The following is a 25,916-nucleotide window of genomic DNA, read 5'->3' on the forward strand; positions in this document are numbered from 1 at the left end:
CCTTAAATTTTGCTTGTTGTGTAGAAGACCTATACAAACAAAGGGGGAAAACTGATTATACAAGAAGTGCTCTCAAATGCAGATCAAAGAAACTTCTCTCATAACATCTCAAATTACTGTAACAGACAATTGTAGGTAAATACATTTTCAGAGCCATTTAAATTGTTTGCAGTGTTTATAGCAATGTTGGGCCCACCCTCATTTAAATTGTCAGTTTTTTTAAAATCCAGCATCCGTCACATGTAGGAAATAGTAATGATTTCTATCTTCCTCTCCAAAAAGTTAATTTACTTAATTTTTGAGAGTTCACTTAACTTCTCTGAATTCTGCCTCCCACAACCAGACACATTTAAGTTAAATGTAAGCATTCGTATTACTCTAAGGCTACATCTACTCTACAAGCTAGGGGTATGATGCCCAGCTCCTCTACAGATACTCACTCACTAGCTCAAGGAGAGCTAGCTTGAGTATAATTAGCAGTGCAGCTGCAGTAGCACAGACAGCAGCAGCACAGCTTAGCACATACCCACAGGATCCAGGGAGAGTGTATTCAGTACAGCTAAGTCATACCGGTGCCCCTGCCACCACAGCTATACTACTTATAGTCTTGCTAGCTCTTATACACACTCACACTAGGTTGATATGTGAGCTGGGACTCACAGCCCTAGGTCATACTAGCAACGTAGTCCAAGATGACAAACACTCCTGTTTTCCTTACAGACATCAATCATCTGCTTGGGCAATTAACAGGACAGCTACACCTACACAGTACTGTACCAGGTGAAGGGGAATTTTTTTTTGTTTTTTTGTTTTTGAAAGCTACACTCCCCCACCACATAGACTGATAGGACAACTAGTTTTCCTAGGCCAGGAAAACGGATAGCATCCCTTTGAATGGCATACTGTACTCTCTACAAATAAGCATTCAATACAAAGCACTTCATGTTGTGCTGGAGAGCTGGATGCCTTCACACAGCATCATCAGAACTTCTCCAGAAACTGTAAAATAATGGCTCAAAGACTTTACAGACAAGTCCAACCTTTATTTAAAACTACATTTTAAAATTACTAAACAAATCACAATGAATAAAAAAGATTAAGACAGAAAAAGAACAGTGCAGTAGAGGATTCAGTTACAGCTGTTTAAACTGCCCTGGGCAGAAGTTAGCATATCTATCCTAAAGGCAGTAGTGTGTCAAACTAATTTACATTTTTATACAGATTCAAATTCAGTGAAGTTTGTGCCAATTTTCTATATGCAATGGTATATGTGGAGAGGGGCTAAGAAGGAGTTTCTGGAATTTTTTTTCATGCACTTTGAGCTCCAGCAGTTTCTGCAAAATAAAAATTTTACTCATTAATGTCCAGGAACAATTACTGAATCTCAGATACACATCTTAACAGGTATAAGTTTAAAAGTACTGTATTGCTGAGAACATCTTGACAAAACAAGTCCCTCCTCATTGTTGGTTTATACACAGTTTGCACATTGTGTTAGCTGAATAGGTGCAACCCATCATGTGGGCACTCTGATTTCAGATAAAAAGCACCCTAATGCAGTTACCAACTTAAGCAAAATTGAAAGAGGGTACTCAACCCACACTAAGTGTCCACAGACGTGAGCTCCATCAATTTAACTAGATTGGTTTAGAAACCAATCAATTAAGTGCAACTTGTGTGGAGACCAGCCCTTAGTGCCATTAAATGTGAATCTAACATTTAGGAGAAAAATTACCATGTCTTGTTCCAATACCAAGCTTTTGTAACTGTTGAAATACCAGTCACTGTTTCAGGCAGTGACTGTTGCCATTGTACTAGCACCCTTGAATCAATATCCTTAGTTTGTTTACGTCAGATTAAAGGTTTTAGTACCGGATTTAAGACAAATTTTAATTTCTATTTTTTCCCTTAAAAGTTAGTTTTAAAAGTCTCTTTAAATTCAGGGCAGAATTAAAAGAATGAATTTGTATGTCAGTTAGCCTAACAGTCTATTGTAGTGTAATTTTTTACACTTCAAAATATTTCATATTACATTCCAATTTCTATCAGAAAGTAAACCAGAAAATATCAGTTTGTAAGTAATTAAGACCCATAATCAGCAAGGTATACCCAGGCTTTTAAAATACCACTTTTGTTTTTGTGACTTGCATCTTCATATCTAGAACAAAAGAGATAGGGTTCAACCTCCTTTCCTTGCTCTTTAAGTATTCCTCTCTTAGGCATCTGAATTACAGGTCTAAAAATGCCATCAAGAGATTTCTGGTTACATCAGACTTAGAGGTGACTTTTTTTTTTTTTTAAATCTACTACACTTGGGTTTTTTCCCTGTCATCCATCACCTGTTCTTTCCCCTATTCAAAGTGTAACTAAAGTTTAGCACCTGCATCTCACCTCACTGCAGCAGTCAATGCAGATTTTAAGACTTTATGCACAGATCTGACCCAGTCACCTATGAATTAAGGAGTTTTGAATCACATAACAAAAGTGTATTTAACACTATTAGGCTACTCCTGGGGGAATTCTGCATCACTATGCAGGTGCAGAATTCATATCCTCCACAGATTTCTTTGCTTCCCCACAGAAAAGTGATTTCTGATAGGAGAGCAAAGGAAAGCCACAAGAGCAGTTACACGGCATTCCCCAGCAGCACAGACAGGTTGGTTCGGGTACCTGGAGCAGCCAAGAGAGATGTAAATCAACACCGGGGGAGTGTGAAGGGGTGGGCAGTCGTGTGTGTGTGTGTGTGTGTGTGTGTGTGTGTGTGTGTGTGTGTGTGTGTGTGTGTGTGTGTGTGTCAGACACACCCTGTCCCTCTCGCTCACTATTGCAGCATGCTTGGCATGGAGGAGAAGGGCTTCGGGGTGTGTCTGAGGAGGTAAGTGTGTCTTTGTGAATTCCCCAGGAGCATAAAACAGGTGTAAAAGTTTTAAGGCTCCTTTATATGGCCAGAGTGGTGTAAAGGACAGCATGGCCTTATAAATATTTAAATGTTTAGAACTGGTCTAAATGTTTGCACTGAAAAAATTTCTTATCAAAATGTACTCCATGAACTATTTGCTACTGAACTTTCTGGAGATGGTCAGTAGCCAATATAAATTGTGAGTCTGACTCCCCAGCCCTCACTGGCTCTTCAGTTGCCTCTGATGTAACACTGAGCATATGGCTGCATATATTTGTTGACTAATAACTAGAAAGAAAGGGTCAAACCTAGCTACATTACTATTAGGCAATGTTTTGGGGGATTTCCTCAAATGCTCCTCACTCCCATTCTCCAAACATTGTATTGTAGTGTAAATAAATTACCAAAATAATTGAAACCAGCATGATTATATTGCAGTATTTTGATAAATAAAATATGTAGAATTTTTAATTTTTTGGTGCAGAATTCTCCCAGGAGTAGCTGATGTATAACTTACAATATCAGATCCTTCCTTACCATTAACTTCAATTAGAAAAAGGATTGCTTCTTTAGTCACAGTCAAGAATATCTTGACAGGTAAAAATTACTGGAAGCAGCAGCAGAAAAAAGAACATTTATGTCAATACAAATTTTCCAGTATGTCATAATGAAAACTGATACACTGACAATCGGAAGATTGAGTTTTCTTGCTTTACTCAGCAATAATCCTGAAGGTTTTAGACCCTAATAAAGCTTAACTCTCCCAAGAGGAGATTCATGAGTTAGGAATTTAAAGAATCTCTCACCAGGTTCTTTCAGTGTTTGAGAGTCTCCAGCTAATTCTTCACCTTGCGTTCCATCACCATCTAGTATTGCATCAGACAAAGTGTTAGTCTGGGCCTCCGCCACCATTTTCTTCATTAGATCTGCCTTGGGAGTGGATAAAACAAATTAGTTTCCAGAGTCATATTATTTCTTCCCTCCCCACATCCCCCCCCCAATTTAAAAAACAAGACTCATTTCTGTGATGGCCACTTCTAAGTACAGAAAACCTCCAAGCAAAATACCTCTGAATATATTGTGAGTTTAAGGGGCAAGTCTTCAACTTTCACAAAGTCATCTTCATCGGACTTTTGACTTATGTTTCCGGACCCAGCTTCCTGTTGATGACAGAATTGATGACATTTTAAGAAGAAAATAGAGAGGTGCATGATTCTGTTCTAAATACAGATATCTGATAACTCTCTTAAAATATAACTAAAAATAAAATAAAAGAAGTGCCTGTATGCTCAATTTAACCTACGAACTGAATGAGTCTGGAAAGAAGGCTTAACTTTGAAATGACAAATTTTATATTCAAGACAGACAATATGGAAACTCAAGCTATACGTACATATTCATTCACTAACACAGGTGACTCTGTATCAGGGCTGCCAGCCATGGAGCTTTCTGGGCTTCCTGTCAAGGATTTGGTTTCTATGCACATTGTTTCGGTTATCTGAATTTCATTTACTAGTAATGATGGGCTTGGCTCTTCTGTTGCTGACACCTTGGTAACAGTAACAGACTCAGGTGCACTGACTGTTAGAAGTTGCTTATTCTCCAGCATATTGAGATAATGAGGCAAAATAGCAGGCACATCTTGTTCATCTAAAAACACAAAGCATTTTAAACCAGACATGGATTTTGACAAAGTAAATGGCTTCTTAATATTTTGTTTAAAAAAACCCAAAACCTTCAAATGAACAACCAAAGCAAGTTTCCAGCAGACATTAGTCAATTTGTCTTTGACATGAATGGAACAGAAATTAATTCTGCTGAAATATTTGAGAGGGCAACAGCCTTGTAAACTCTCATTGCAAACTAAAATGAACCTAATTAAAAGCCAATATATCAAGTTAGATACCACATATTAAATATCTTCCTGAAGTTTATAGGCTAACCTTAAAGTCAAGCGTCATTTTGTAAATACAGAGATCAATCGTGGTAAAAAACTTGACAAATCTGCCTAGTTTATAGATCAGGTTCATAGTAAGCAGTTCAATATGTCAGGCTCTCCCCCCCCCCCCCCAAAAAAAAAGTTATTTCAAAGAATGTATAAAAGGGATACTATAAAGCCATAATTTACAAGAAACTCATTTATTCCAGTAGGTCATTTTAAAATGTTGTCTGTGTATAAACAGTGACATCAAAATCAGAAATATTTTAAGTTTAGAAATTAGCACAATTATTTACTGGTAAATTGCTAAAGTGCAAAAATACACTCATTTTACGTTGTTTGGTACTAAAACAGAGTAATCTTTAGCAGTGTTTTGGAAAGTTAATCAATCTGCAGTTGTTAAACCACAGATTTGTTAAGCTTGTTAATTTAAAATTCTGATGTTTAAATTAGCTTTTTAAATTATCCACAAACTTTATATCAAAACAAAATGTAAAATACAATCTTTTGAAGGCAAGGTTAGTATTTTTTATGATGAATCAGCATATTGTGATTAAGTTAGTTTTCTTCCCTACACGGAAGATATTGAGAGAGACTTGTGACACTATTCCCGGTAGTGGGTACAACTTTAGAACAGACTGGTGCATGTAGATAGGATCTGACATGAATGTTGAAGTTAAAGCACAATTATTATTATGACTGATGGGAACTTAAAGGGCAAATGTACAATGTGAGGTGCACATAACTGTCTGCTTTTTTTTGCTTTTTTTTTTTAAGCCTGTGTATGCTCTTCTTACATAAAAATGTTAAACAGTACAATGTGCAGGATTTCTTAATGTTTTGCATGCCTGCTGAAGCACTACAGAATTCACAGAGATACAGAGCTGTCAATCTATGAGAGGAGCATGTGTCAGTGCAGAAAACACAGACTACTGCTAATTGTCTGTAATAGAAAATAAATCTTAGGTGAGATAAGACGCAACCACATTTTCCCATCACTTCTCCAGTAGATATGGATTTGATTTAGTCCCCATCTAATATAAGATTTCTCACACAGGAATGATCACAAATATTTTTAAAGCCTTATATTATTGACAATGAAGGATGAAAATGGCAGGGAGTGAGAAGTAGACACAGCAGCAATTATCTGTTGATTATGAAATTCAAGCTTTACGTTCCAGTTTACTAAAGCATTATCCTCATCAGCTATTATTCAATAGCATGGTTTTTTTTTTCTTGATACAAGAATATTCAATTAAATTTGTGTGTGAACCATGATATCGAAACAGTCCATAAAGTTATACCATGGACAAATGTCAAAATGCAACCCTATTATATACACTCAATTATACTGAGGTTTCTCTTAAAATGCTTGTTTTTTCTCGTTTAATACAATTAGATCTCAGCACATGCAAGATAAGTAAAACAATCCAATTAAAAAAAAAAGGAATACATTCTTACAAGTTTAGTCAACTTCTTCCTTCTTGTAGAAGGCAAATTTACATGAACGTGATAGTATGATTTTTTATTTTTGTTATGTACATAATTTAAAGTTTTACTCAGATCTTACCTTTAGCACTAAGAGATTTCTGCTTAGTTGATAAAATCTCATATTCATTTGGTTTATCAGATTCATCTGTTGGAATCTATATGGGAAAAATCATGTTTACACAAGATAACTTCTATTAGGGAGAGTTTAGTAGCTTACAGTATAACCACCAACATCTTGTCTATATTAGTTTAAATACTCAGCAAGTTCTACTGTTTACTTGTTAGTTGCTCTTCCATAGCTTAAAAGATCTCACTGTTAAGATGAACTTATCATAAACCCATACATCAAACTGAAAATCTTTTTTTTTTTTTTTTTTTTAAACGGAGATATCCTATCTCCTAGAACTGGAAGGGACCTTGAAAGGTCGTCGAGTCCAGCCCCCTGCCTTCACTAGCAGGACCAAGTACTGATTGTTGCCCCAGATCCCTAAGTGGCCCCCTCAAGGATTGAACTCACAACCCTGGGTTTAGCAGGCCAATGCTCAAACCACTGAGCTATCCCTCCCCCCCTAAAATCTCCTCTATCAGCATTTATATCATTCAGTACTTTTAGGCAGTTATACTTGCCTACCTCTTAGGCATTTTAGCAAAATGAACATGTTTTACAAAGATCTTCATAGGTCAGTCCTTCCAACCCTTCACTCATTGGCAAATTAAGGAACAAGTCTCTAGAACCAAATCATTAGAAACTCTTGAAGGAGTATGAACAATGAAGTGGTTCAACAGCTAATAAAATACTGAAATTTTATTTTGAAATCTGCTACCATACTAGAAGGCTGGAGAGTAGACAGTAGTTGTACCTATCTTTAAAAAAAAGCTCTAGAAGCGATCCTTGAAATTACAGCCTACTAAATTTACTTCAGTACCGTTAAACTGTATTGAAAAAATTTAGAATAGAATTATAAAGCAAGTATTGGTACATGGGATGATGGAATGGCTTCTGCAAAGGCAAACTAAGTTTTAGTTATCTACTACAATTTTAGAGGGCCTATCAACAAGAACGAAGAAAGAACCATCACCTGACAATGTATCTAGACTTTCAAGAAGTCTTTGATAACTGTCTTAATATGTCTATGTCCTTGCCATAAATGCTACCACAGAAAAGATGGAAACAGTTGCCGTTTTCTTTTAGAAAATTGAGTAGCAAGGATATGACCAAACTTCTTTTACTGTAAGCTATCATATTACAATGAGAATAGGTTTTTCTGTCAAATCCTGTAGTACAAACTGAAGTTACATTCATGTCCATATCTACAAACAGTTATCTTGCATTTTGAAAGGGGGCAAGAGTGGTTTTTTTTTAAAATGCAGATTTCAAGAGTCATATCTGGTTTCAAAAACAGAATGAAAAGAGATCACCATGGGGGGTGATGTTATAAAAATACAAGTGTTGGAACAGCAGCTTTTATAGAGGATATTTAATACCTAGAGATTGTAACTGGGATACGTAGGGACAGTTCACGTGACCTATGAAAGGAAACCACCCTCATACCAAAGCTGCTTTTTAAAATGCCAGTGTGAGAGCAAGGTTTTAAACTGATGCACAAAACCAGACTGTACCTGAAGACTACCCTAGCCAAGTATCTGTTATAAAGAAATCATGAACTTTAACCCAGCAAAATTCAAACTGGAAATTTAAAAAGATATATATATTTTAACAGTGAAGGATGTGGTACATTTTCTCTCACTTGGTGTCTTGAAATCCAGACTGGATATCTCTACAATATATTCTTTAATTCAACCATAAGTTGTTGGGCCAGATGCCAGGAATCACTGTGTAAATTTTGATGGCCTGTATTATGGAGGTCAGACTAGATGACTGTATCGGTTCTACTTCTGATCTTCAAAATCTATGAAGATAAGTGATGGGACTAGATGAATATGAAATTTTAAATGCTCACAATGTATGAGACCTCCAAACTTCTCTGAAAAATCATCCTATTCAAAGTCAACTCTTTTCTCAAATTTTCTCTTTCCAATTTGGTGGTGGGGGGTGGGGGAGAAAGGCTTTACCAAGTCATTACTTGTTTCTAACAAAGTAACAACAGTTGGACATCACAAATGGCTACTGAGCAAGTAGGCGTTCTAATAAACTGAACTAACATTATTCACTGAAGGTGGGAAATGAACAGCAGAAATATTAAAGCTGGAAACCGTGAATTTAAATAAAGCGTGAGATGCACCCAAACTGAGTGGGGTCACAATGCAACTCATGTTTGGCGCGACCACCTCTCTGTCTCCACTTATGTTGGGGCGAATCCACCGAACCCAAGTATCGGTACAACCACACAGGCCAGGTCACAACACCTGAAGTGGGGAACCTGGCCCTGTCCTATGGGACAGGAACCACTGCTGGGGGGGGGGGGGGTGAGTGCAGTGTGCGCTCTCTCTCTAAACCCTTCCTTCTCTCCTCCCTCCTCCCCACAGGCTGCCTACCCTCTCCCAGTCATGGATATAGTGTGGTTTTTATGCACACCTGCTGTAAAATGTATTGAATATTGACACGCCAAATTCTAGTCTTAATTGTAAAGCCAGAAGATACAACCGATCATCTAGTCTGACCTCCCGCATATAACACAGGCCATAATTAATTCCTGTTTGAACAAGAGCATATATCTTTTTGAAAAACATCCAATATTGATTTAAAAGTTTCCATAATGGAGAATCCACCACAACCCTTGATAAGATGTTCTAATGGTTAGTTATCCTCACTATTAAAAAATTACATCGTATTTCCAGTCTGAATTTGTCCATCTTCAACTGCTAACCATTGGATCTTGTTATACCTTGGTCTCCTATATTGAAGAGCCCTCTTATCAAATTTCTGTTTCCCACATAGGTACTTATAGACTGTGATCAAGTCACCCGTTGGCCTTATCTTCATCAAATTAAACAGACTGAGCTCCTTGAGTCTATCACTAAAAGGCATGTTTTCCAATTCATTTATCACTGTCACAGCTCATCTCTAAATCATCTTTAATTTATCAACTACCTTACTGAACTGTGCACAGCAGAACTGGACACAGTATTCCAGTGAGGTTGCACTAATGCCCAATATAGAAGTAATATAGCCTCCCTACTCGTACTCAAGATTGCCTGAGTTACATATCCAAGGATTGCATTAGCCCCTATTGACCACAGGGTCACACTGGGTGCTCATGTTCAGCTGATTAACCTGGGAAGCAGTGATTCTGAAAAAGACCTGGGAGTCATGGTGGAAAGAGTCTCCCATTCTTTAAGTATGGCCTACATTCTTTGCTCCCAAATGCATGACTTTATATTTTGGCCATATTAAAACACATTGCTTGCTTGCTTACCAAGTAATCTATCAGTGATCTTCCCTCTTTCTTTATTTAGCACTCCCCCAATCTTTGTCCCATCTGCAAACTCTATCAGTAATGATTTTTGTTTCCTTCCAGGTCATTAATAAAAACATTAAATAGCATAGGATCAAGAACTGATCATGCAAATATCCTTACCAACAAGAACTCAAGAAGAATGTATGACAGGAAAAAGGGTATCCATGTATAATATTTCTTTAAAGCAACCCTAGTAAGTAACAGAAGAAAGGACTGGCAGCTCAAGAATACAATGCATAGATAGCTAGCCTAGTTGGTACTCAAAAAAATATTTTAATGAAGGGAAGTTAAGGTTTGTAGAACTCTGATAGTACCTGTCTTTGTTCATTTTCAGCTGTAGTTTCATTGCTGGCTTGCAGTGAAGTCTGGACATCCACAGGTCCTTCTTCAAACTCTTCTATTTCTTCATCTTCATTCTCATCTTCCCCACTTCCATAATTAGTTAGAGCTTGTGTTTCCGCTTTAGACAAACCTGAAGTCAGTCAATGCAAGAGTTTCAAAATAGCTTAGTCACTGATATAAGTTATACTGGTTCTTCATTAAAACTCTTGTCCTCAGTATTTCAAAAAAATAAAATTCAGACTTTGTTTAACTAAGTTCTCTTCATATTCTGGAATAGGAGATAAGGCAACATTAGATACCTAGAACCTCAATATAAACATGATAAATTATACTGTCTGTGAGAATGGTTATGACCTATAATTCTCTTGTGAGACCTTTTCCTGGAATGAAAATACTCTACAGAAACCTGACTGGAAGTACCACCAAACACCACTGCTGTGCTGTAATGTAACTAAGTACTTTTATTTAATGTAAGTCTACTTGAAGAGTGCAACCATGATGGAAGCAGAGATATTCAAGGGTGGAACAAGGGGACATAATTAGGAATAATGCAATGAGAAGAGAAAACATTTAGGTGGAATACCCAGGAAAAATGTACGGATAGCAATTAGAGCTGAACTACAGAATCAGAATAATAAAAGGAGAATGAAAGCCATTAGGGCTTGAAAAGATTCATGACGAGAGACTGAAAAGACTAGAATTATCTGCCTTAGAAAGGAGAGGAAAAAGAGGGAAATGATAAATATATATAAAACAACAAATGGTACAGAGAAAGTAGATTATAAACTTTCCGTTTCCCTGGATCTCAACGTACGAACATTCACTGAAATTTAAAGGAAATACTTTCTTCAAACGATGCATTAATAGAGTGTAGAACTCATTGTCAGAGGATATCACAGAAACTAAGAGCATGGCAAGATTCAAAAAGTGATTGGACATGTATGTGGATAACAAAAATAGTTCTTAATGGTAAGAAAAAAAATCAGAAGGGATGTAAACCACATGCTTCTATGTTTAAGACAATCTAACTAGGAGGGATCATGACAAGGCCTTCACTGGAGATGAGGAAGGGGATTTATCCCACATCTGCCTAATTTGGAGTTTCTTGACCCGTCCTCTGAAGCTGGCTGGCCACTGAGACACAGGTTACTAGACTATATGGCCCATGGATTTGATGGGATGGGAATTCCTATAAGACACAAATCCATGGAATAAATCTTCTAAGTAGTGGAAGCTCCACTGCTTTTGGCATTTAAACCTAGACTGGACAAGATACTAGAAAATGTAGTACTGGAAACAATCGTGCACAGAGAAGAGAAACTATATGAGTTAATAGAAAACTGAGATAAGACCTATTAACCTTATGCATCTATAGCACACCCAAAGAGTATATAATTAAAAATTATGTCATAAAATTAGTTCCATGAAGTTACAGTAAAAAACTGAGTAACAAGCTACCAAAACAATAAAAAAACCACTTACTTATAGACACCGGACAACCTTCACTCTCCTCATCTTCCTCCTGATCAGAAGCATCAGATCTCATACTTTGAGGAACTTCACCATCATTGTATAGTTCTGATTCTTGTGTGTGTTTAACTGTTTCAGTCTCATCCTTGTCCTAGTCATAAGTAAAATTAAACCTCTATTGAATAGATTTTTCCCTTATTCTGGACAAGAAGATTATTGTAACCGTTTTTACTCATCGTAACAATTAAGTGCATTGCCTCTGCTATACTAAACATTTAGAAGTATCAGGAGAAAAAGCACCCAATGGAACAGATTAAGTACCTCCTTCAACAATACAAACATTCTGAGAGAGATTATGAGAAGGACCCACAGCTCCAATTGCCCTCCATTCTTTCTACTAATTTTAAGAATTCACAGAAAGTTCTGAAGGAGTGAGGAAGTGGGAGTACAGTTTGAATCTCCAAAAGCAATACACTGACAGGACACCTCACTGGTCTTTTTCTCCTTACAGAATAGTCTCCTTTAGATCTTCATGCTTGGGAAATTAATATAACCATCAATAACCAATGAGGATGACAGAATGTCATTGAACAAGGACTGAAAACTGCTCTCAAAATAAAATGTCACTACAAGACACCAGGTCAAGAGAGACCCACATATGTAACTATGGCTTGGATGTGGCTCCCAAGCACAATTGTGTGAAGGAAATATATGATAATGACTTGAAAACGTATTACCTGGAGTAGTGTTGAATCAACCTTTTTACTACGGGGAAGCTTTAGGGACACTACCTCCCCAAATGCCACTCACTGCATACCTTGCAGCTACAGGACCAGCTCTAGTGATAGCTAGGAACACTCCAAATTGCTTTTGGTCCCTTCCTTCCTATAGCTGATCAGCAGCTCCCACACTGATGCCTACTGCATCACAGGGGAAGGATGAGAAAGTAGTTCTGGTTGCTCCATTGCTTGTTTTCCATCTGGTCTATGGAAACCAAGGAGAGCAGGACTACTCCCTAGAGACCATATGCCAACTGGGAATAGCCAGTGTGCAGCATGATAAAGCTACTCTGCCTTCCCTACCCCAGGGGCTGAGCAGAGAGGCTCAGGAGCTAGTTATATCAGGCTCTAGGTTTTTTGGAGGACCTCCGCTGCTGGGAGAATTCCCAGCAGGTGGTTTTCACTCCCTTTGCTCCATCTGAATAGTGCAAAGGGAGCAGCACAAACAGGGCCCCTAAAGTACTGATTGTGGCCACCTAATTATTTAGAAATATGTTCAGCTCTCTGGCTGATACCACTGCCATATTTTTTCTTTGATAGCCCCTCCCATACAACAATAAGACTGTATGTAAAAATCAAATCCACTTTGAAAGCCACAGAAATATCATGAAAGGCCGGAAGAATCTGATCCTAGACTAATGTATAAAGGCAACTTCATATAGGTTGTCTTTGGATCTGAGTCTCTCACCCACAGGGTCCTCGCTGCTCAGAACAATAATACCCTTGTTTTTCCTCATAGAAACAACATTCACAATTGCTTAGAGAAGAGTCCTCAGGAGTGTGCCTTTTCTTTCTTAAAGACAGAAAAAGAACTGGGAAAAAGAATGGCTATAAAAGCATAAACTCGTCCTGTGTGCCCAGATGTTTTTGAAAAGACAAATCAAATCCAACACATACTCAGTGGCCTTAGACTACTTTATGGAGGCTTGGTGGGAACCAGGCGACTTCAGATCTCAAGGAGACCTCAGAATAGACACCAGGACATTTAGAAGTTTCGAAGACTTCTTTCATGCCAAAGGAGGTGGATACTTAGACAGACCTGGAACCAAAGGATTCCAAGGGTCTAGTCTTCAGGCTCCTACAGTAAGATAGTGCAGCATTGTTCACTATCCTCCACCTGCAAGTAGTAAACCCTGTGCACACAAAGCAACCTCAAAGAATATTCATGTGGAAGGAACAGATAGACAAGGTATGTGACTCTTTATGAACATCAAATGAGTGACACACCAAGCACAGTTCAATCTTGCTTGTTTGCAGAGATCTGCCATAGAGCCTACCAAGACGACAACCCTGAGTAAGAGAGAGGGAAAGAAGGTAGCTAACAGAGCTGAGTGGTCATTTGGAGTCAAAAGAAGTAGGAGTTGAACATCATACAATGGTGATTAGTCAAAGAATCCACACAAAAACTATGCTAATCATGAAGGGTGCAGAAAAAGGTTCCTATGCTCACAGCTAGCCATTATCAAAAAGAAGCTGAAAGTGGCTGGAGCCACAAGTCCTCTTTATAACCTCTTTGTTTGGATCTGCGAAGTGGCCTCTTTGCTCTGCTTTTCAAGATGATTCTGCATTCACGGCACTGAAGGCATACATATCACAGTGAGGCTGTACAGAGGCAGTTTTTGAGAACAAGTACTGAAAAGGAATAATGATGTGGTTCTACTCTGAAGAGAGATACTAAAAAAGATATTGAGGAATTCCATGTTTATTGTGTCTATTTCTACATCAATTCTGCTAAGTTTATAAGCTGCTATTTTTGTTTGTTTTAAATTGCCAGCCCTGCAAACTATTACTCGGGTCTCAAAGTCAATCTTGCTCTTTCACACTTGCAACACCATTAACAGAGATCCTGCAGGTCTCATTATGTTTTCAGTTAAACCTGATGTAACGTTTGTGTTCAAAGAGATTTCACAACTGTGAATATCTTTAATGAGGATGCACAAAGATAACTGAAGGCAGAATCTGGCTCTGCAACAATAATTTAATGTATAAGAAATAGAATCAAACTCAGTGTCTGTAAGCTGTGCTGGCTCTGCTGTGCTAACAGAATGAAAATGAGTAGATCTTGGTCACTAAAGTATACTGCCATTATTGAATACATGCAGAAGGGAATCTACTGATTAAGGAAGTTCACTTTCTTCTACATAAATAATTTTTCAGAAAGCTGCACTTTAAAAAAATAGGTTACGGTACACACTGTGTTTCAGAGACAACTAAAGTAAAGAGTTGTTAACAGTTCGAGGAGACAGAAGAGGGTATTAAATAATATCTTCAACCAAAATTAAATTTTGAAACATTTGCTTTCCAAGAATCAGAGTGAAATGGATTGTGTAGAGACACTGGGTTTGTATGATCACTTTTGTTCAAATCATTACTAAAAATGCACTGAAAGTGATAACTAATGACTTGGGAAATTCTCTTACAAAAAGGAGTAAAGACAGCTACTGTTTTAAAAAATAAGTATAACCTACTTTGTCTTCATCAATATCTTCAGCAGATGAACTAACTCCTACCTCAAGAACTCTCTTTGCCTAGAAGACAACCAATTAAATTATCTTCAATTCTGAATTGAAAATATCCATATTACAAAATTTAGCCTACATATAAATCCACATTTAAATCAGAAATGGCTTTGAAATACTTGAAAAAATTGACTTAGCAGTGTCAGACCCTTACTTAGAATTATGTTTATATACAATGCCTACTATTATAAATTCAATCTCGAAAATGGCAATAAAATACTCTAGCAAGTATTTCTCAAGTCTTGCTGTAGTTTTTGAATGGATACATCTTTAAATAGGTGTCATCACTACTGGGAGTTATAATACTCATTCAGAAATGCTTTGCCAGGTATCTTACCGTTCAGTTATATTTTTTTAATGAATTTTTATGACTCTTGTACTATCCCAATTTCACAGATGTTTCTATTCACATTAAAATGAAATTAGTTGAGCTTCATTTTTTTTATTTGAGACTTCCAAAGAAAGCTACTAGGGCTTCCATTAAAATACAAAAAGGAACAATTACAGTATATAAAAGGAAGTAATTAGGTAGTTGCTTAATGCTATGGTGGGGTAGTATTCATTTAGCATATACAAAGTATTTTTGTTCTCATTTAGTTTTTCTATAGTAAGTTCATTATGAACCCTGATGATGTGCCACCATGTGATCCCACAGTCCAGAACTAAAAGTTCTCATGATACATCCTGTTGATATAGATGGTACCAAGGATACTCTTATTAGCATTACAGGAGGAGAATTTTTATTACATTCTTATTTATCAATTCCAAGGCCAGAAGGGACCATTGTTTTCATCTAGTTTGACCTCGTGTGTAAGAATTTCCACAAAATAATTCCTGTTTGCACTAGAGCAGATCTTTTAGGAAAAAAGATCCAAACTTGATTTAAAAATTGCCCATGATGGAGAATCCATCACAACCTTTGGTGTTGTTCCAATAGTTGTTTACCTTCACTGTTAAAAATGTACACTTATTTCCAAACTGAATTTGTCCACTTTCAACTTGCGTGTTTCTTTTTAATAAGAGGTTAACATTTTATTTACATTCCTTATTGAAGTTTGTCATACATCCAAGAAACCCTGCCAAAACTGAAACTTTGCCAGATTGCTCACTGACATAGCAGCATAAGTAGTCTTTCTGCAAAACTTTAGTCTCACTGAAGTAGTGGATGGAAGGGCAGAAGGTGCAGGGCAAGAGAGGTGGTGCACTCATGAGCCCAATTCTACAACTATTTACTGAAATGAATAATCTCATTAACTTTAATGGGACAATTGACCTGAGTAAACTCACTTGTGCATATTTATAAGGTTGGATCTTATGTTTTTTGCTTATGAGGAAAAACAGAAAAATGTGACAGGAAGAGCATTATCTCTGACATCTTCCATGCACTAGGCCACTGAGGACTAACTGATGTGCCTATATACAATCATTTTATTACTGTGATGTCATATTAACAGAAATAAGCTTTCAGAAGTCATATGTTCTTTTTTCTAGGAAAAGTTTTTAAAATAATTTTAAGTTAAACATGCACATATTAACTGAAATCAGAAAAATTACATGCTTAAAAGAAAAAGCTTAAGCAGTTAACCTCTTTATCATAAGGTTGTATCACTCCCGCTGCTTCCATTTTACTTTTGCATCTTTGTTTTACAGTAATACTGTTGCTGTCCAAATCTTTCATGAGTTTAAAGAAGGCTAGTTCATTAAATAAAACTTCAGAGATCTCCACAAGAAGATCCTCTCCACAATCTTTTAGTTTTCTACCAGCAAATTTTGCTAGTGAATCCTGTCAAAAGAAAAAAAAAAAACAGTTCTTCAGTTTGAGTCATGATCTTAAAACTGAAATGAAGACTAAATAGCTTTTCCTTATATACCCCTGAAGATCAGGAACCTAGCATATTACAAACAGAGCGAAGCTAGTTAGAAACAGATTGTTTAGGTAGCTTGTTTAAACCATATCCTGTTTAAATGGAATCCACCATGACGTAACATGGAGCTCCTCGTTATCAGGTCAAGGATCTGAATTGGCCCCAAGCCTATGGCAGTCAAAAGTCATGATCACTTGACTTTCCAGTGGTCCACATGAAGTAAATTTCTAGTTTCAGTATTGTACAAGTGCGTGCCCACAAAACCATCATTATGGTTACCTTTAAAGGCTAACTCAGCAGATGTATTTCTCCACAAGTATTTTATTTTAAATATTTGTTCATATTTTATAATGTAGTTGCTGCTTGTTGTGGAAGGTATCAGGATTCCCAGAACTTGACTGTTCTTTGTATCCATGCAAGTAATAGGCCAAAGCAAACTTGTCTGCTGACATTGCTCAAGAACCATATATGGATCTCTCTCAGTACTGTCAACAAATGCAATCACTGTGGTATGTGGGCACTAATAAAAGGATGGTTTAATTTTGATCAAATACTTGACTTTCTGACCAAATGCCAAAAAAGTTACGTTAATATCAATTATGCTGGCAGCTGGCTCATAGGTTTCAAATCTGTATTCGTGTTGCCAGACTTGTACTACTGTCCCATCCTGAGAGACCAATTGGGAGGGAGATATGAGAAGAGGTGATATTTATGTGAGGAAACAATGTACTATTTTATTAATATGTCAAAGAAGAAGGGAGAAGAGAGGCAAGGGTTTGTGTAACTCAAATTATGACCTGATTTTCAGACATCTGTAGGAGCTGCAAATTGCTCAGCACTATTGAAACTCAAGATCTCTATAGTACAGATTTAAGGAATGTTTAGACTAGAGATTGTGCATCTGCTGTAAGTTATCAAATTTGCAATATAGCCCAAAACAAAAATTTATGAAGAGAAGTTACTGACCTGCAGTATGCCACCAAGTTGCTTATGAAAAAATTTCACAAATTCTTTGCTTTCATCATTTTGCTGTGTAAGAGTCAGGACCATACGTCTTACTGATGTCAATAGCTGAGAAGAGCATATTTCATCCATGTGTTCCTAGCAAATCCCAGGGGACAAAGAAAATTATCACTACTTAAAAAAGTTGTCACTATACCATATCTTAAAGCTGACATTTACAGACAGACATTTTTCCAGAGCTGTAACATGTTCTGGGAACACAGTTGAAGCATGGTTCAGTTCCATTCTATTCACATGGCACAACCAGGTTGTGTTTTTAACCCATGTCATAACCTTAAGGGCCCCACACAGAAGGAATTATAGTGAAGACCTTATTTATATAAAATCTACGCCCAACCTAGCCCTATTCCACCTTTCCAATACAGTTACTTCACACCAGCCACCAGAAATTTTACAACCATCTTATGATCTTCAGATACTCCGTGGCTGTGAACATTTAAAACCCTATATATGCAGGACGGCATTGTTAAAAGATATCTACAGTTGTAAGCCTCTTTGAATTCATAGGCAAACCTCAGGCTATAGAGGGTTTAAAATGTCAGCCAGTAGGAATTATTGTCACAAATCTAACTAATTTATGTTATGTTCAGATTACAGTGGTGACAGCATCAGAGTAAGATTGCTTGGAAGTTAATCATTTCTGCATTTACACTTCAACTTGAAAAGGTTTATTTTAGAGTAGATGGGGTCCAAAATTTGTTTTAAATTGGAAACCTAGTTTAAACCATACATATAGAGAAGCTACTGCTGCTTCATAATTTGTTTTGTACAACTACGTTGTGTGATAATTTTCTTGATGAACAAAAGTTCAGAAATAAAAATCTCTTACCTTCAGAAAAGGGATGACCTCTTTCATAATTGCTTTAATCTGCCGGTCAAGCTGCTGAGTATCTATACGAGGACATGGAACAGTAGAAACTTCACTAGGCTGTGGCACACAGTGACTCTCCCCAGTAGATGGACCTTGTAAAATAAAGTGCATTCAAACCATAAGATCTCTCTATTTAATAAGTATCAGTTTCAAAAAGTACACTGTATTTTTAAGTTAAAACTGCATGTTTAGTTATGGCAGAAATCCTAAGCAATTAAACTAAAATTACAATAAAGTACAATTAAGATGGAAATGAATTGTCCGGTGAATAGTTCCTGATATTATCTACAGATACTGCTTTCAAACACAAAATAAAAATACATATATATGCACATACCTTCTACTTTAACAGCAGAAGCACTCTGGAGATTACTACAGCAGCCCTCTGAGTCAAGGGTACTTTCAGCTTCAGTTTTCATACGCTCATATTCCCTCATCCTAGCCAATGCCTGATCTAAGTGAATCACGGTGTTGCCTATGTTTAGAGCAAAAATACTTTTTATAAGTTTTTTTAAATCTACATTAAGGTATGCATATGCAAACACAATGTGCCTAACTGTAATAATGAATTAAAAAGTAAGATTATGTCTAAGTTCAAGAGACATAATTACTTAGGATACAGGAGGTATAATATTTCAGAGTTAGTCAAAAGTATTTAATGGTTCACATATATTGTATAATACTGACAATTAATGTAATGTTTACCAAGATCATCAGTGGCAAAAGGTTCAAAATTTGAAGATGTCGACATGGTACTGCCATTGTCCGCATCATTTTGTTCACAATCTCTACTTGCTCCTGTGTCAAAGTTCTTCTCAAAGGTTTCCTAAAAAACATATAAACAAATTTACACAAAGCAAGCATATGCCATGCTTCCTCAACTATCCCAGCAAGCCACTGATTCTCTCTTCACCCTGTCCCTAAGGTTACAAAATGTGTTCCCAGACGTCCATACTGGGAATGACCTAACTTTGAAGGAGGTAAATCCTTAGGGTGCTTCTATAATGATCTGTTTTGCATCCATATATAGGTAATATAATTGAATAAGGCATTGGTGTTTGTGATTTCTTAACAAACTACAGAAAATTTTAAGTCTTTGGGATTCTATTGGGAAGTGGTCACCCCCTTTCTCATCCTCCCACTCCTGAAGCAGTTTTGACAGCTGAAGGATTGACAAGAATTGCTGCAAGTTCCTGGTAGAATCTCAGTCTCAAATATGAAGTAATCTGGACTCTTTACATTAACTGCAGGGCACTGAGTCTTCTTTACCATTCATACCAGCTTTTACACTAGTTTTCTATATTAAATGAAACAAGATTCTACATAATTCCCATGTGAAGATATCCTTTAGCAAGTTTCTTCTTACAAGAAAGCGACTGCTTATAAGCTAGTGTGGATTTTGGAAAACAAGTCACTATGGTGAGTGCAGCATAACAACCTGCACAGAAACTGAAAGATGATGAAATGAATTTCACATTAAACTAGTTTCTGAAGATAAAATAAACTTACATCATCAGTTGTAGCAAGACTTTCACTGGGAGTAAGTTCAGAGTTTGAAGCTATCCATGTAGCTGAATTCAAAGACTTTGTGCATTCTCCTTTTTCATTGTTCTCAGATATATGTCTAGTCACTATATCCTAGAAAATATAATGCATCTTAAATCTATATTGTGAAGAAAGTTTATCCAATTCATAATGTAAATAAAATGTTTTGCATACCTGTAATGCATACAATGCTCTTTGCCTCAAGTAGTCTGTATTTAGCAGCTGAAGCTCATGGAAAAGTTCAATAAGAAAATGTGGACGAGATTCATTTTGAGATATCAGAGTAGCTACTTCAGAATAAATGGTGTCTCGCAAAGCTTCGAACATGGAAAGATCGCTACCAGTTTCTGTAGAGGAATAAAGGAGCCAATCTATGCTCATGAAATTCTTGATAGTTCTCTCTCTATTGACATATACCTCAATTATATTTGAAAACTTTATCTTGGATTCAGTTTACATTTTAAGCATTAAGCACGTTTACTGTTTCTTAAAGCTTACTATTTCCTGAAGGCTACAAAAATTTAAAACATAATAAAATTATATTTTAGACAAGTGGTTTTCAACCTTTTTTCATTTGCAGACTCCTAAAAAATTTTAAATGGAGATGTGGACCCCTTTGAAAATCTTAAGAGTCTGCAGACCCCTACGGGTCCGCGGACCATAGGTCAAAAACCACTATTTTAGGCCATTTGCCTTCATGTAAACATTTATGTATAACATAGTAATTAAATTATACCATACACTCCCATGTTTTAGAAATCAGGACTAGCTTTTTGTCTTTGTTTTTTGTCTTTAAGTTTCTGAATGATAACTTTAAAGGTGTGGTATATAACTGAGTACATTATGCACAAACACATATATATGGACACAGGTTTTGAGCATAGGTAGACCACTTTTTAAAAACCAGGCCTCTTTAAGGTATTTCAAGCTTGGCACCCAAAATCACAAGCTTACTTTTGAAAAATCTAGCCTTATACATAAGATATCCTCTTTAAAGAAACAAGGAACAAAAAAAATCTGGTCTGGTGCTAATTTCTGCATTTTAAAGGGAATATTCACCAAACTGCTGAAGTCCCAACAAAACCTTCTGCAACACTTAAATCCTATTGATATGCTGTACATGGGGAGGGAGAATGCAATGGCTGTGCATGGGAAAAGAATCGCCCTCCAAACTATGAACAGGCTAGAGCAGACGGGCCTAGCCCAGTGAACACATGCTTACAGGAATCCAGGTGCCCACAAATGCCAGGGAGCAAAGGCTAACATTCCAGTAATGCTACAGTAGGAGTAAATTTCATCCCAGGTTCATGTAAGCAGGACTGGGGGATATAGGTGTGTGAATGTGTGTGAGAGAGAAACACACACAAATTGAGTTTTTTGTAGAGGTGAATTTACTCCTCAGATTTTAGACTCACACCTCTTATTAATGTTTGTTCAACATTTTGAGTTGTATGCAAGGTTAAAAATGGTCTCCATTCCTTTGAAAATAAAGTACTGTACTCCTGAGGGAATTCTGCACAAAAAATTTAAAAATTTTGTGCACATTTTAAAATTCTGCATATTTTATTTGTCAAAATAACACAATATAATCGCACCATTTTCAATAATTTGCTGACAAGCATTTTGAAATAAATTATAAATTGCAGCATTCTCAATTATTTTGGTAGTTATTGTGTTACTGTGTAATTTTGACAAATAAAGTATGCAGAACTTTGCAGAATTTTAACATTTTGGTGCAGAATTCCCTCAAGAGTACCAGGGTTCTGTGTGAAGCAGTCTGGGTGGGGTTTCTGGGTGCAGGGGGAATGGGACTCTGGAGGGGAGTTCAGGTGAAGGTGGGTAGGGCGTAGCGGTGTGGGGGTCTGGGTGTGGGGGGTTCAGCTGAATGCTGGGGGAGTGGGGCCAGGGTGCAGCTGGTTGGGGAGTCCAGGTGTGGGGAGCTCCCAATGTAAGGGGGGAGACTCAGGGGGATGGATGCTGGGGGGGGGGGTTAGGGAGAGGGGATCTTGGTGAGGGAGGTCTGGGGGTTCTGGGTGCAGGGGCTCCCAATACAGGGGATGAAGTTTGGTGGGGGACTGTGAGACTTGGCGGGGGGGGAGGTCCAGATGCACAGGGGTTGGATGGGCGGGGAGCCCATACTGTGACCTCTTCCCTACCCTGTGGCTGAGGAGCGATAGGGCCAGAAAGAGGGGTGAGGGGTCACTGTATGAGGAGCTGCTCCCTCATGCATCTGGACCCCTCCGCACCCACCTGAGTCTCACCCCCCACACCTGGAACACCCCCAGAGTGCAGAGCTTCCTGCAGCCAGGAGAGGGTTCTGGAGGTTGATCTGACTCAGCCCTGGCTACTCCATGCAGGGGAGGGGGGAACTCCTTCTCCATCCTCCTCCTGCCACCCTCCCACCCCCACCCAGGACTAACGTCCTTGGTCAGCCAGGGCATCCCCAACCCCAACACACACCCCCACGGTGATTTACCTCTCCCACGGCTGCCCGAACAGACGCACCTGCGCTGCCAGGGACGGTGAGTGAGCACTCGTACAGCTTATCTTTGCTTCCCCACAGAAACCATTTTTCTGCATGAAGCAAAGAGAATCTTTGGGGGGACGTGTTTCCGTATGCATGTAGTAGTGCAGAATTTCCCCAGTAGTAGTACTGTAAGTTCTATTAACTTTACTTACATGAAACAGTTAACTATTTATTTATTTATTTTTAAAAGGGTAGAAGGAAGCATAGTTCTTGGAAAACTCAATAAGCTTACTGATCCTAATAAAAGGGCCATTCCCTGCTATTTTAAAGTAACAGAAGTACTATGTGGTATAGTTCTGTTGTTTTTCTTCTTTAATTAAAATACAGTTGAATGTTTGTGGTTTATAACAAAGTTTACCAAATTATTCAAGAATGCAGACAAATGTATTAAATCTACTAACTGATGTTAGTTCAGCAGTCTTACAAGTGTGCTTAAATGCAGTTTTATTTTTTAAAAGACTAAAATAGAATGGTCGCCTTTCAACATTTACTGGCATACTTAAATGTACTTTGCTTTTCAATGGTAGACTGAATCCAACCAATTCTACCAAAGCTGCAGGCTAATAATTGAGGGCACAAGAATGCCCCTTGTAATTAATTTTACTATGTTCTACATGTATATTTTGTATCAAAAGCAGTTGTTAATGCAATTAACCACATTGTACTTTAAATAGGATAACTATGAAGTACAAACCAGTTATGATTCAAAGTAGCTGTGTTATCGAATATTCAGCAAAACACAAGGTTCTTGTTTTCCTGGGGTGGGAGTGGGGGTTGTTTTGTTTTTTTAAATAAAATACTCGCAACAATATAAATTAGTATACATAATGCTAATTCAATAAAAGAGCTGTTGAGAAACACAGTTTAGTTCTAGAACAAAAGCTAAGAAAGAAAAGTAAGTAGCTGTGAACAGTTTTGAAGCTAAGCAATTAATGCATTACCTGGGGCTTCAATGCATGCATTTCTGTTAGACTGCTGCAGTATTCTCCTAGCATGTGCTGTAGGAAAGCGGGGACAGACAGTGATAAACACAAAAATGTGTACTAGAAATAAAGACGGTCTATATGAATCAATGGGAGGAAGACTCATTAAAATGACACTAAACTGAATCTGCAGAACTAGTGGAGGGGAGACAGGAGGAGCGGGTTTGTTTGTTTAGCAAGTTGTGTGTTTTGTTTTAAGCAACTAAAACTAATTATCCTAACTAGAAAAAGAAATACAATCTAATCTGGTCAACATTAAACGACAAACACCAAAGATATTCAAAATATTTAACCTAAAACCAAGAATCAGTTTACAAATGTGATAAACACTAAAGCCCATATTCTGCCCTTTGGCCTGGTCCCCACTAAGCCCCCACTTCGGACTAAGGTACGCAAATTCAGCTACGAATTCGAAGTACCTTAGTCCGAACTTACCGCGGGTCCAGACGCTGCAGGCAGGCTCCCCCATCGATGCCGCGTACTCCTCTCGCCGATCTGGAGTACCGGCGTCGACGGCGAGCACTTCCGGGATCGATTTATCGCGTCTAAACCAGACGCGATAAATCGATCCCAGAACATCGACTGCCTGCCGCCGGACCCTCCGGTAAATGTAGACGTACCCTATCATATATGCAAAGATCCGAATGGAACCACAAATGCAATTTCAAGTGCATAATTTGCCCATAAACCTTTGGATATTGAGACCAGAGATAAACTACATGGAAGAGAAGGACAAAGTCTGATTAATTGTAGTAAAGAAGCAATGGATCAAAATCATAATTCTTAAGTTTCATAAAGGTCAGAAAGGAAATGGGGGGAAAGAGGGACACTTACAGGGACATCATAAGGTGTTTGTTTTGATGAATTTCTTTTTCTCCTCTACAAAACCTAGTAACCAATATGCTCTGTGGAATTAAGTAAAATATACTATTTTAACTAATTTTGGCATTAGACATCTTTTGGGAAGCAGTGTTTCCACCCAAACACTGCAGCATTGAGCCAACATGTAAGAATCTAAAAGTGATACTACTACAGTATGTTCATGATACAGGTTGCAGGAATTGAAAAAAGCAAGCAGTGTAAATAGTGAAATGTAAATGCAGATTTTTAAAGATATGACTGTTAAGTAAAGATTTACTTTTTTTAATCCTGAAAGAGTCCCTTTAAATGTGAACATGAATGGAAAGAGAAAGAACATGCAGTACAGTATGTAATTTAAAATATTAAGTGCAGGTGGAATACATCATCCGAAATTCTAACTGTGATTTTTGCCATGACTGTTTATCTAGCACAACCAGCACCTCCCATAAAACAACATTAATGTGTACTTGTATTTTTCCCCAGAGTGTTTATAGTAAGATTACAGTTGAGTTTCAAAATTATGTTAAATGTAATATTTAGTCTACTTCAAAACACTTTCTGCTTTATCACAATATTTGTACAGGAGTTTTGAAGATTAAAAATGTGATGCAAGGGCTAAAATATTACATGTGTATCCTATATACACATTTAGCAAGGACTTTAATAGTGACAGCAGTTAATTAATGAAGTCATGAAATGACTGTCCCTTACCTGAAAAACCCTTTAATAGCTTACAGGAAGACTGGTAAAATACCCTTAACAGTTAATAAGGAGTTACAGGATCAATACATTTTTACAGAAGTTTTTAATATTGTTCAGATTAATTAAAAGAATACCTGAGGACATTTCTGTAGATCTACTATATTTAATTATTTTTTCCAATTGTTCTTGATTCTTTTTGCTGAACACTCTTGCTTGAACAGCCTCTTCATTGTGCACAGAGCGCCTGCTCCTATTACTCTTGCAAGGTTCACATGTACTAGAAATGCTGGCACTTTCATAACCTTAAATGAACAAAAAGTGTCTCTTGAAAAAAATCTTAATCACCTGTTTCTAGTCAGTTTTAATGACAGCTCAAAAGTGCAATCCAAAGACTTGTTAACCACTCTTTTGTTACTTCAAACTATGCAGAACTTAAATTATTTTTATAATAATGGGAGGTTGAGATGTCTATGTAATTAGCATTGACGGTGTCAAACATGAATTAGAGATTGTTATAGAGCGGAGAGCAGTGGTGAAGTATTAACAATGAATAGTCTGCAAGATGCAATTCACCACAGAATTTTTGTTGGCTAATAACTACGTCTGATGCAGAAGCACGTTGGCAGATTACAAGCACCCAGGTCAACACAAACGTATTTTACATGAGCGTATGTACATTGG

General features: G+C 37.4%; 1 protein-coding gene across 1 annotated transcript in view; it reads right to left on the minus strand.

Annotated features, from left to right (window-relative positions):
• Nucleotides 1–1,072: 1,072 nt before the first annotated feature.
• The window catches only part of PCM1 (pericentriolar material 1), an 80,916-nt gene continuing 56,072 nt past the window's right edge, over nucleotides 1,073–25,916 (minus strand). The window contains exons 24-40 of the mRNA XM_065405173.1: nucleotides 25,370–25,537; nucleotides 23,631–23,687; nucleotides 20,337–20,509; nucleotides 20,127–20,255; nucleotides 19,305–19,443; nucleotides 18,955–19,092; nucleotides 18,576–18,709; nucleotides 17,690–17,824; nucleotides 16,444–16,641; nucleotides 14,808–14,867; nucleotides 11,573–11,711; nucleotides 10,063–10,220; nucleotides 6,409–6,484; nucleotides 4,293–4,549; nucleotides 3,967–4,059; nucleotides 3,706–3,829; nucleotides 1,073–1,334 (exon numbers count right to left, since the gene is read on the minus strand). Coding sequence (XP_065261245.1) covers nucleotides 1,309–1,334; nucleotides 3,706–3,829; nucleotides 3,967–4,059; nucleotides 4,293–4,549; nucleotides 6,409–6,484; nucleotides 10,063–10,220; nucleotides 11,573–11,711; nucleotides 14,808–14,867; nucleotides 16,444–16,641; nucleotides 17,690–17,824; nucleotides 18,576–18,709; nucleotides 18,955–19,092; nucleotides 19,305–19,443; nucleotides 20,127–20,255; nucleotides 20,337–20,509; nucleotides 23,631–23,687; nucleotides 25,370–25,537 — 2,204 coding nt within the window. The 3' untranslated portion in view covers nucleotides 1,073–1,308. The remainder of the gene's footprint in view (nucleotides 1,335–3,705; nucleotides 3,830–3,966; nucleotides 4,060–4,292; nucleotides 4,550–6,408; nucleotides 6,485–10,062; nucleotides 10,221–11,572; nucleotides 11,712–14,807; nucleotides 14,868–16,443; nucleotides 16,642–17,689; nucleotides 17,825–18,575; nucleotides 18,710–18,954; nucleotides 19,093–19,304; nucleotides 19,444–20,126; nucleotides 20,256–20,336; nucleotides 20,510–23,630; nucleotides 23,688–25,369; nucleotides 25,538–25,916) is intronic.

This window comes from Emys orbicularis, chromosome 5 (genome assembly GCF_028017835.1).
Source record: "Emys orbicularis isolate rEmyOrb1 chromosome 5, rEmyOrb1.hap1, whole genome shotgun sequence".
Taxonomy (NCBI): Eukaryota; Metazoa; Chordata; order Testudines; family Emydidae; genus Emys; species Emys orbicularis.